Source organism: Tubulanus polymorphus, chromosome 8 (assembly GCF_964204645.1).
Source record: "Tubulanus polymorphus chromosome 8, tnTubPoly1.2, whole genome shotgun sequence".
Classification (NCBI taxonomy): domain Eukaryota; kingdom Metazoa; phylum Nemertea; class Palaeonemertea; order Tubulaniformes; family Tubulanidae; genus Tubulanus; species Tubulanus polymorphus.
Window position 1 is genome coordinate 2,182,426 of NC_134032.1, and position 12,145 is coordinate 2,194,570.

Below are 12,145 nucleotides of genomic sequence, written 5' to 3' on the forward strand. Positions count from 1 at the left end.
CTAAGACTAGTCTAAGCTCATTTTGGTTCTATAGCCAATCTAACAACTTAAGACCAGTCTAAGCTCATTTTAGTTCTATAACCAATCTAACAACGTAAGACCGGTCTAAGCTCATTTTAGTTCTATAACCAATCTAACAACTTAAGACCAGTCTAAGCTTATTTTAGTTCTATAACCAATCTAACAACTTAAGACTAGTCTAAGCTCATTTTGGTTCTATAGCCAATCTAACAACTTAAGACCAGTCTAAGCTCATTTTAGTTCTATAACCAATCTAACAACTTAAGACCGGTCTAAGCTCATTTTAGGTCTATAACCAATCTAACAACTTAAGACCAGTCTAAGCTTATTTTAGTTCTATAACCAATCTAACTACTTAAGACAAGTCTAAGCTCATTTTAGTTCTATAACCAATCTAACAACTTAAGACTAGTCTAAGCTCATTTTGGTTCTGTAGCCAATCTAACTACTTACGACCAGTCTAAGCTCATTTTGGTTCTATAACCAATCTAACAACTTAAGACCAGTCTAAGCTCATTTTAGTTCTATAGCCAATCTAGCAACTAAAGACCCGTCTAAGCTCATTTTGGTTCTGTAACCAATCTAACAACTTAAGACCAGTCTAAGCTCATTTTAGTTCTATAGCCAATCTAGCAACTTAAGACCAGTCTAAGCTAATTTTGGTTCTATAGAAAATCTAACAACTTAAGACCAGTCTAAGCTCATTTTGGTTCTGTAACACCACGATCTAACGACTTTACATCAGTTTTAGACTCAAAACCACTAACGGAACTCTCCAAATGTGTTTTACTGGGTAAGGTTTAGTTAAGAATTTCTCAAAAGATGTAGGTTAAAAGTAAAAGGCTGGCCTAAATATCGAGCAGTATTGCGTGCCTGATCAGTAGATAGGTGAAAATTACAAAATCTAGAAAGACCTAAAACAGTATTTAATCGCTGTATATCATAACATAGTTTTATTTCCAGGATAAAAGGTTCACGGGGTCGGCGTTCTGAGTTCAATGTTCAACGAGGACATGCTCAGTCGAAGTGTTATACAATATAGACTAACATGCACTGGCCTATAGACGTAGTCTGCGAAGACGTTTCGAACGAAATACGCCGTCATGGAACTAAAACAGAAGTAAGTAAATATTCATGCAAATATAAACACGCGTTATGATAAAATGCGCTCGGTTTGTTTCATTTCGAAAATGAGATAATCCATCACGAAATAAATATACGCATTTAGCTCGTCAGTGAAGCTAGCTCGTTGACTGGAACCAATTTCAACTCGGAGTTATCGCCAACTCGCAACTGTGGAACTGCATCGAGGATGCAGTCTGAAATTGAATTATTATCACCAATATTATTATTATCACTATCATTATTATTATTATTATTATTATTATCACTATCATTATCACTATCATTATTATTATTATTATTATTATTATTATTATTATTATTATTATTATTATTATTATTATTATTATTATTATTATTATTATTATTATTATTATTATTATTATTATCATTATTATTATTATTATTATTATTATTATTGTCATTGTTATTGTTATTGTTATTGTTATTGTCCTTGTCATTATCATTATTATTGTGATCATTTGTCCGACTGAAAAGAATCAAACAGTTTGTTGTTCAGGATTCAGTTCCACAGTGTTGCGAGTTCCACAATTGCGAGTTGAGATTTAGTAACTCGGAGTAAACTCATTTCGAAAATGAATTAACTTTAACTCGCAATTAACTCTAACTCACACAACACCGTGGAACTGGGTCCTGTGCCATATAGAAACCCAACCTTGGTTTTCTATCGGTTATATAATCATTGCTACGAAATGTTATCATTCATCATGGCGTGCGGTCGTCGGTCTCATGCGACGCAACGCGACAATCGCGTTGGAGGCACTCGCATAAAACATTTGACACATAATACAATACAAATTGCTGAAAACTATGAAATCTGGCTGAAAGATAAGTTTCCAGTTTCTAGGCGCCATTTTGTGGCGGTTCCTCGAGGTCCAAATTGTTGCGGCAATTTGCGCTCATTTTTAACACATAAGTTTAGTTTTGGGACTACGTGCGTGTATGCTACAAGCGCGTTTGAATCTGAATGCAATAAAGCTCGCGCAGTCAAATTACGTAATTCCAAGGCTTTATTTGAAACATTGAAATGATTTATCGTCACAGATTTACCGAATATTGAATTGATGACCTAATTGCTAATGCAATAATAGGCGAATTTGTTAAATCCATTCATATTCTAAAGTCGATATGAGTGTTGTTTACATTCTTGTTACTGCCACTTTCGGGTCGGGTTTCTAGATTATTTCGAATGTGCTCACTTTTTACAACGAATTAACAACTAATTCGATCGTAGCCGAATAGCTTTAGCTCCAGTCGATTTTTGGCTAACGTGCATATAAAAACTAAGGCAGTGGAATTCGTCGACGCATTAATGTTTAGTCGCGCGCGGCCCTTAACGAAACTTTTAACAATATTTTCAAAAGGAATTGTCCAAGTATGCACAAATACGTGTACTTCGTTTCGGCCGGTCGCTTTGGATTTATTCCTGAGCTGGGACCGGCTTCGATAGACTGGTATTATCGGCTCGAATTAGCAGATGCTAACCCGGGGTTAAAGTTAGAACACTGGACCCAGTTCCACAGTCGTGAGTTAGAGTTAACTCTCAGTTAAAATCAATTCATTTTCAACGAGTCAAATCATAACTCACAACTGTCGAACTGGGTCCAGGAGTTAAAGTTGACTCTCAGTTAAAAGTTAGTTCATTTTCAATTAAGTTAACTTATTTATCTATTAATAGTTATTATTTAGTTATTCAATTAGTTACTAGGAACTGGACCCCGATCATTAAAACCTGATCTAGTGTGTTCTCATTATGGTGCTGAAGAAGACGTTAGCTTCGCATTATCAACATGTTTTTTTCAAATCGTCCCTTTACGCTTTTCGGGTCTATCGGGTTACAACATTAATTATTTAAAAATTTTCTAATTCTTAGAACGCCGGATAAAAAACTAGTTCATATTTTCAGATACGACGCGAGCTTCAATATACTGCGTGACCTGGATCCGTTTTATAGACATATTGTCACAATATATCATAACCAATTTAGTTTTAATTTGTGTCCCTAGATTAGATTAGAGGTCGGCAATCTTTGACTGGAAGACAATACCGAAAGCCAAATACATCTACGGCCCAGTAGTTGCCGAAACAAACTGAGAAAGTTCGAAAATGCTGCCAAGGAGCGGCGCCGATGTCGATAAACAGACCCTAGCGCCCTCTGCTGGCAGTACCGAAAACGATGTCAGTAGACAGACGCCGGCGACCTCTGGCGGCGGTGATGAAAAAGATCTCAAGCCAGCGAGCTCCGAAAACGGAACCGACGGCCCGAAACGAAACGGCAATACATCGAGAACGCCAACGACCTGTTTCAACGAAACCGGAGCGATCATAGCGAACTCTGGCGGCGGTTACGAACACGACGACGACGTCTCGCAGACGCCAGCGGCCCCTGACGGCGGGTACGGATGGCTGATCGTATTCGCGTCGTTCATGTGCGATTGCATGGCAGACGGCGTCGCCTTCTCGTTCGGAGTTCTGATGGACGAGTTCTTGGACTATTTCCGCGAAAGCAACAGCAAAACCTCCTGGGTCGGGTCCTTATTTCACGGTATACCGCTAATAGCCGGACCGCTGGCTAGCGCGCTCATCACGCGTTACGGATGTCGGTGGGTTTGCATGGCCGGCGGCGTGTTAACAAGTCTAGGCTTCATAATAAGTTTCTTCGCTGTAAATATCGATTATTTATGCTTCAGTTTCGGGTTGCTATCCGGTTTCGGTTTATCGCTAGTCTACACTCCGGCCGTCGTCATAGTCGCGTTCTATTTCGACAAGAAGCGCTCGTTCGCTACCGGACTAGCGGCATCTGGTAGCGGAATCGGTTCCCTCATATTCGCCCCTCTGATCGAGTATCTGATCGGTATCTACGGTTGGAAGGGCACGTTATGGATACTCGGCGGTATCATGCTGAATTTCGTCGTTTGCGGCGCCCTCTTTCGGCCGGTCGAGACGAAATCGCAACGGACGATACGCCGGAACTTGCGGACTTTCGACGAAATTCTTTCTAGGGAAAATAGCGAATGCGGCGGAAACGACGCCGCGTCGGATCTGGATAAGACGCTCGTAGCGCGTCATAACGGCCGTAGGCCTAGTCGCAATATGCTGAATCTGATACAGACCTCGGTCGTCAAGTCGGATATAGAAATACCGACTTTCATCGACGGACGCCCGTATCGTCGCGGGGGAGATCGGGAAGATGGAGGAGCAACCGTCGATTTAGATGAACCAGGCGCCGCTTCGAGCATCGCGAACGGTCGCCTTCAAAACGGCCAAGTTCGAATCTTCAGCGACAGCGAAAACGAAGAACCCTTATTAGAACCAAACCAGTGCAATAAAAATCATATTTCCCATAGATGCGGGCTCGAAAGCGCGCGCCTGACCGCTAAACACAAAAGCCTAGCTCACTGCGTCAGTACCAGCAGGATTATGGTACCTTTACCCGACTACCGACGAGGCGCTGTCAGTTTCAGCTGTCCGAACGTTTTCGACAGCGACAGCGAAGTAGAGACCGCTGCGCCCGGTAGAGAGGACAGACGGGCAGCCGGCTGCTGCGATCGGAAACTCGTGCGCAAAGTCTGGAGCGAAATGTTCGACTTAAACATCCTTAAACAACCGACGTATTTCCTATTTTTCGTGTCGAATTTCATCTTGTACGTCTGGTACGACGTCGCCTATTTCTTTCTGCCCGAGTTCGCCACGCAGCAGGGCATCAGCGCCCAGAACGCCGCCTGGAGCGTCGCCATATTGGGCGTGATGAACACTATCGGTCAGATATTCTTCGGCTATCTCGGCGACCTGCCCCGTCTACGCACGGCGTACGTCTACGCCGTTGCTATCGGTCTGTGCGGCATCGCAACCACGTTCACGCCGCTTTGCACGGATTTCGCGTCGATCTGCGTCTATAGCGCGCTGTTCGGGTTTTTCATCGGCGCCGACTACGCGCTCTGCTCTGTGATAATCATCGAAATTCTCTCGCTGCAACAGCTGACCAACGCGTACGGTATGATGATGTGCGGTCAGGGGATAGCTAATCTCATCGGTCCACCCATAGCTGGTAAGTTCACTAAAGTGCGGTGTAGGTTTCCGGATTAAAGATTAACATCAGGTGAATGAAGCAACTAAAGAGTCCAAGGTTTACTATTAACTTTAAACGTTAAACTCTTAGCTTTTAACTAGTTCATTTGACGCTTTCGCTACTAGTGCATGTAGCTAGCAGCTTCACCAGGTAAATGATCGATGAAGCTAATACATTAGTAGCGAAAGCTAGTGCGTCAGATAAATTAGTCAAAAGTTAACAGTTTAAAGTATTTCCGTCGAGTACTGTACCCTTTCCTATGGTTTTGCCGATATTTTCTAAATTTGGATTGATCGCCAATGGTTTTTCTACGCGACCCGGCCCTGCGGTATTGCATTTAGCCACCGGCGAAATCCGCCATCTTTTTTCTTGGCGTTCTCGCAGTAGAACGCGTTGGATTTTAATGGTTTCGTCCGTCTGATAAACTAGTTGATCTATAAAGTACAACTCGTCCCTGCAATTAACTGATATCTATCTCAGAGTAGAGTAAACATCATCAGAGGAACAAAAACACAACAATAATTATTGTGATTTGTTCCTCTGATGATGAGGCTTAGTTAAAGCTTAAGCCGGGCGTTGGTCGACGTTGCGACGCGACGCGATCGTCGCATTGCGTCACAAGTGGCCGCGCAAGTCGGTTGCGACGCGATTGTCAGCGACTGAGTGCGACTAGTTGCTGCCAGTCGCAACAGCACGCAGGTCGGTTGCGACGGTCGCGTCGCATCGCAGAAAGTAGAACATGTGCGACTCATCGCGGCTGGCGTCGCTGGAAGTCGCAACCCGTCGCTGGCGGTCGCAAGGTAGCGTAGGTTAGTGAGTCGTTGCGACGCGATCGTCGCTGGCGGTCGCAGTGAGTCGCGTCGCAGTGAGTCGCAAGCCGTCGCAAGGCCGACCTACGCCCGCCTTTAGAAACTGTCAGGAAAATAAACTGTTTTACAGATCTAACTGGCTTTTTATTTGTTTACTACTCGTCCCGTTGTTTCAATAAAAAAAAGATGAAATTGAAGTAGAGGCTCGCTCCAATTTTAATTTTCTGTTGGTGGAAAATGTAAATTTTCATCAATCGTAATTCTGAATAAATCTAGATTTTAGAAATTGAATGGCCAGTGAACCAACCGGTAACCGATCATTACTCGAGCCCCAGTGAACCAACCGAGAACTGATCATTACCCGAGTTCTAGTGAACCAACCGAGAACTGATCATTACTCGAGTCCCAGTGAACCAACCGAGAACTGGTCATTACTCGAGTCTCAGTGAACCAACCGAGAACTGATCATTACTCGAGTCTCAGTGAACCAACCGAGAACTGATCATTACTCGAGTCCCAGTGAACCAACCGGTAACTGATCATTACTCGAGTCCCAGTGAACCAACCGAGAACTGATCATTACTCGAGTCCCAGTGAACCAACCGAGAACTGATCATTACTCGAGTCTCAGTGAACCAACCGAGAACTGATCATTACTCGAGTCTCAGTGAACCAACCGAGAACTGATCATTACTCGAGTCTCAGTGAACCAACCGAGAACTGATCATTACTCGAGCCCCGGTGAACCAACCGAGAACTGATCATTACTCGAGTCTCAGTGAACCAACCGCGAACTGATCATTACTCGAGTCTCAGTGAACCAACCGAGAACTGGTCATTACTCGAGCCCCAGTGAACCAACCGGCAACTGATCAAAGTAATCGCCTCCCTCTCCTGGCTCTCACTCTCCCTCTCCCTCTCCTGGCTCTCCCTCTCCCTATCCTGGCTCTCCCTCTCCCTCTCCTGGCTCTTCCTCTCCTGGCTATCCCTCTCCCTCTCCCTCTCCTGGCTCTCCCTCTCCCTCTCCTTGTCATTTAAATCGTTTTTTGTAGTAGTTTCTGTCACAGATATCGATGTTAGCGCCTTGTTTTTAAACCCACGCACACGACAATGAAAACAGCTGTGACGGAAACATGTTTCGAGCGTGTCTACGTGTCGTGTGCGTTTACGAGAAGCGAGAAACACGGTTTCGCGAAACGGCGCCGTTTCCGAGATCAAACATGGTTCTTGGCGTTTCCCTGTGTCGTGTGCGTTGGGCTTTAGAGAACGGTAATTGGAAGCTTCGCGTCTCATTTCGTATCACCTCTTATTTATTTTCAGGTTTGCTATACGACTACACCGGGTCGTACAACGCTACGTTCATCGCCGGCGGGGTCTGCATCGCTATTTCCGGTTTCATGATGTTCTCCGTTTCGTTGATCGAGAAATGCGACAACGCTCGTGAACAGCGCCACCTACAGCGAGAACTGGACGAACAACGGCGCCATCTAGCGGATAAAGAATTGTCCGCTGCCGTGCCGCTGGTCTGACGAAACTTATCGCGTTAGGATTATGAATTTGGCTTCGTTTGGACCTAATCGGTAGTTGGCGTCCAGACCATCGAGATGATCGAAAGCATAAACAGTGGTTTAAGCCGCTTATTGGGCTCGATAATTCGCAGTTCCTGGGTTCGAATCCCAGCGGTGTCGCATAGTTTTTGATCTAGTCTTTTGAGAAAGCTCGAATATGCTATTAATATCAGGAGTGGCGCTCAGTGGGTTGAGACCGACCCACTACTAATGCCCTGGATGGGGCTCCGGTTAACAACAAAAATACCGAATATGCGATTAGTTAAGTGTTCGACTACTGGTTAACGGCCTGATTGGTTGATTGATTGTTTGAATAGCTGATTTACTAATGAATTGACTGATTGTATGGTCGATTGGTTAATTGGTATTTGCTGGTTGGTTGATTGATTGGTTGATCGATTGATTGATTGATTGATTGATTTGTTGATTGATCGGTTGATTGATTTGTTGGTTGATCGGATGTTCGATTGCTTGATTGATTTATTGATTGATTGGTTGATTGATCGGTCGATTGATTTGTTGGTTGATTGGCTGGTTGATTGGTCGATTGATTGGATTGATTGGTCGATTTATCAGTATGGCGTATCTTTCAAATCATTGGTGCTGACAGAATATCTGTGTATTACAATCATATGAATAACAAACTAGCTGTGATATTATCGGGACCTTGTGGCTTGATCAGGGATCAGAAAACAGGTCCCGCGTCAGTATTTAGCTGCTCTCAGGGTCGCTGTACCCTGCATCCCTTCAGACGTACATCGCCGTCCATACAAACAGCGATCTTCAACATTTCAAATGAGATAATGAACTGCAGTTTGCAGTGACCTAACGAACACCAACAAACATATTACACATTTCCTCTACGGGGACTAGTAACAATGGCGTACCCGCAGCTATCCCACCAGGTGGCGTGACGAGCAGTAGGTTGTTCGTCGTCAAAATTAGTTCATTTTCGATGAACTTTGAACTGATCTTTTTTTTTCCTGAATCCATATGTTATCGCAGTACCCACCAAATATACAATACTTTCATTCTGCTCATATATCGGACAAAGTCTCCATAAATAATTGATTCATTTAAGAGAAAAGTTCGTTTTGATTTAATTGAAATGTCGAAGTAACCGAACGCAGACGACCAGCCATCTACTGGCGACACCTGGCGGATCCTCGCCTGCCATACGGGAATCCTCGATTGCCACAGTGGCACTGCGGGTACCACATTGATAGTGAATGACCAACCGCAGTATTATATCCCTGGACCCAGTTCCACAGTCGTGAGTTAGAGTTAAATCTGGGTTAAAATTAGTTCATTTCCAATGATTTAACTCTCGAGTCAAATCTTAACTCAGAACTGTGGAACTGAGTCCTGTATGATAAAAAGAAAGTGTTTCTATTTTACAGTTGCTGGGATACTGCTACCCCGATCATTGGTCTCATAGATAATCAAGTCCCTGTGGTTCCCTTGCCATGAATAATGACAAATCAGATCGTACAGACTTCAGGTCCAGTCATATGATGGTTGTCCGAAGGGGTACACGGTCCAGGCAACAGATTGCCCGAAGGGGTGAAGGTTACAGGCAGCAAATTGATACAGTGGAACCTCGTTACAACGAACTTCACAGGACCAGAAAATCTGTTCGTTATAACCGATAGTTCACTGTTATATCTAGTATGAAATTAATCAAATGTTCCTACTTGGGACGAAATTCTATATTTGTTGTTGGTTGGTCTGATGAATCGTTGTATCCGAGTTCGTTGTAACGAGGTTCCACTGCGCGTGCACGATTACTAATTTACACGGAATATTATTTCATCTCAGGGTTGTCTACGGGTATACATCAAAAATCATATCTCACGCTCAGGTCCATACAGCCTCGATTGTGGCTCTGAATTCATCGCCCGAACATAATTATAGTCGGTAAAATGTTCTAGACACTGATTTCGACGCGTACTTTATTCGTAGTTGATCTTGCATAGAATCCAATTTTGTCCAAGCACAGTTCATGATACCTGGAATGATTCGTATAAGATTCAGCGTGTTTTGCGTTCGGTGTATTTTGCATACAAGAACCAGTTTCACAGTCGTGACTTAGTCAAAACGTGATCTTGAATCATAAGGCTGGTCTCAGGTTGTTTGATTGGTTATAGAAAATGAGCTGAGACTGGTCTTAACTTGTTAGATTCGATATAGAACCAAAATGAACAGAGTTTGTTAAGTTTTTTTGTCGGTTATGAGTTTTAGACTAGTCGTAAGTTGTTAAATTGGTTATGGAACCAGAATAAGCTTAGACTGGTCTTAAGTTGTTAGATTGGATATAGAACCGAAATGAGCTTAGACTGGTCTTAAGTTGTTAGATTGGTAATAAAACCAAATTGAGCATAGTTTGGTAGGTTTTTTAAGTTGGTTACGAGTTTAGACTGGTCTTACGTTGTTAAATTGGTTATTGGACAAAAATAAGCATAAATTGGTCTTAAGCTGTTAGATAGGGTTTATACCTGAAATGAGCTTAGACTGGTCTTAAGTTGTAAGATTAGTAATAGAACCATAATAAGTCAAAATAGGCTGGTCTTAAGTTGTTAGATTGTAGCCTAGAACCGAGATGGCCTAACAGTGGAATTAAATCTAAAATGTCTTGTATCGTCAATAAACTATTTTATTTTCAGTATTTTATGTTATGATCGTATTTTGCTGTCGTGGTAAGATTCAGTATCGCGGTTTGGAGTTGTTATATCGGGATAAAGAGTTGTATTTGATAGGTGGAATTGTTGTACGTTGTAGCGATCGACCTACGTCATTGTTATATACGAACGTGTCTTATAGAATATGTCCAACTTTTATGAAATAAATTCGGCCTCTTACAGAGAAGTTTCATTAAGTTGTGGTTCGTCTCTTGTGGTGGTTGACCTCAGTCGAAGGGATATATTCATATAATCTGGAGCTCACTAGACTATGCTCTTGTGTAAGTCTTTGAGAGAAGGAGAGGGTTGGAGATACCTCGCCCTAGACTCATGATGCTGTAGTGGAACCCCCTGGCAAACCACCACCAGGTTTTTTCTAGAACTGAACTTCCTTATTTAGTCTTCGAACTGGTAAGAATAAACTCCAGATACACCGCCTTTCTTTCTATACTAAGCTATTGGTTCATCTTCCAACCAAAGATATCTAAGTTGAAGCCCCGAACAGGGTACACGTACACATATCATTGATTTGGCTCGACTTAAAATGTGTGTAAAAAGTTTCTTACTAATACAATGATCATTCCTGGCATTGGAGGATTTTAAAAACATTTATCAAACACTCCCAAAAACAGATTTCAAAGGAGCAGGAAATGTAATTTTATTTTTCAGATTCTAATAACGAATAGATTGATCAAAACGGAGCGAATAAGCGAAAGGAAGTTTGAAAGTGTCGTTTCATGGGGAGCAGGTATGTGCACCAGTGGTTCTAAGAATGAACACACCTTCCAAGACAGCGTCTTCGGAATCTGTCCAGCAATTCATCGGCCGTCAAATCCTTTTCTTTTGCCACAGTCATGGCCCACATAGACGCGAAAATCCCACAGAGGGGAAGCACGAGTGTGAACGACTCACCTAAAAATAGATATTCTTCGGTACCAGCTTCATAAACCTAGTCACAGATCCTGTATATTACACTACAAGCGCTACTTGATATATTAGAAAATATTAGATTGATTTATGTCTAAAATTGATAAATGTGTGAATAACTTACTGATCATCGTAGATAATGTTTTAAACCCTGGAAAATATTTTCGAAGATATATCGGGTTTAAAATGGAGGACTATGACATCCGAAGAAATATAGTAGTGAAAATCGTCACAAAACAGAAAACTGAAACTAGAAATATTCATAATTCATAATCAACTTACGTGTTCAGTAGAACTATCTGAATTCAGTTGTGAATCTAGTTTTGCCGCGGTCTAATATATAACACCAGCCAGACAGTTGTTTTTCATCGCGATCTGGTAACTGAATATTACAATGTAAATTTACAGCGTGTTCGATTCAAGTGATCGATAGAAATTTGAAACCATTTTAGTCGAGTTGAACATTTCAGCAAATTCAGCTGCGCTTTATCCTGGTTTACAGTCAGTAAATATCGTCCGTATGTTCTAACTAATAATGTCGCTACTGTGTTTTAACAAATTAATCTCGACTGAGCTAGAAACAGACCACGTTATGTGTTTTATAGTTAAACCTTTTATTTTGTGTGGTGTTAAAATGACCAGTTCTCGGTTGGTTCACTGGGGCTCGAGTAATGAGCAGTTCTCGGTTGGTTCACTGGGACTCGAGTAATGATCAGTTCTCGGTTGGTTCACTGGGACTCGAGTAATGATCAGTTCTCGGTTGGTTCACTGGGACTCGAGTAATGATCAGTTCTCGGTTGGTTCACTGGGACTCGAGTAATGATCAGTTCTCGGTTGGTTCACTGGGACTCGAGTAATGATCAGTTCTCGGTTGGTTCACTGGGAATCGAGTAATGATCAGTTCTCGGTTGGTTCACTGGGACTCGATTA

The 12,145-nt window shown here is 42.4% G+C and overlaps 2 protein-coding genes across 6 annotated transcripts in view; one reads left to right on the forward strand and one right to left on the reverse strand.

The window, feature by feature from the left end:
• Positions 1-1,048: 1,048 nt before the first annotated feature.
• LOC141909487 (beta-1,3-galactosyltransferase 5-like) overlaps positions 1,049-12,145 on the reverse strand; it is a 109,124-nt gene continuing 98,027 nt past the window's right edge. For 2 of the 3 annotated variants that reach the window (XM_074799879.1, XM_074799875.1), the window contains exon 4: positions 11,542-11,597. The gene's annotated coding sequence lies outside the window, so the exon portion shown is untranslated. Of the gene's footprint in view, positions 1,131-11,541; positions 11,598-12,145 lie in introns of those variants that run through there. The other variant, XM_074799876.1, reaches the window with a different exon arrangement.
• On the forward strand, positions 1,052-10,467 carry LOC141909484 (monocarboxylate transporter 12-B-like). 3 transcript variants are annotated; one of them, XR_012619747.1, is made up of 4 exons: positions 1,052-1,141; positions 3,171-5,212; positions 7,363-8,883; positions 9,011-10,467. XR_012619747.1 is itself a non-coding variant. In XM_074799867.1 (3 exons), the coding sequence occupies exons 2-3, from the start codon at positions 3,271-3,273 to the stop codon at positions 7,569-7,571; spliced, it is 2,151 nt and encodes a 716-aa protein (XP_074655968.1). In that variant the 5' UTR covers positions 1,052-1,141; positions 3,171-3,270; the 3' UTR covers positions 7,572-10,467. The 3 variants fall into 3 exon arrangements, 2 of the variants coding, with proteins under 2 accessions (XP_074655968.1, XP_074655969.1); XM_074799867.1 differs by having other exon boundaries at positions 7,363-10,467; XM_074799868.1 differs by having other exon boundaries at positions 1,058-1,141; positions 3,152-5,212; positions 7,363-10,467.

Excerpts from the sequence above, each read along its gene's own strand:
- LOC141909484 (XM_074799867.1), top strand. The coding sequence starts at position 3,271 with ATGCTGCCAAGGAGCGGCGCCGATGTCGATAAACAGACCCTAGCGCCC. Across the intron at positions 5,213-7,362 it reads CATCGGTCCACCCATAGCTG|GTTTGCTATACGACTACACC; the intron begins GTAAGTTCACTA and ends ATTTATTTTCAG.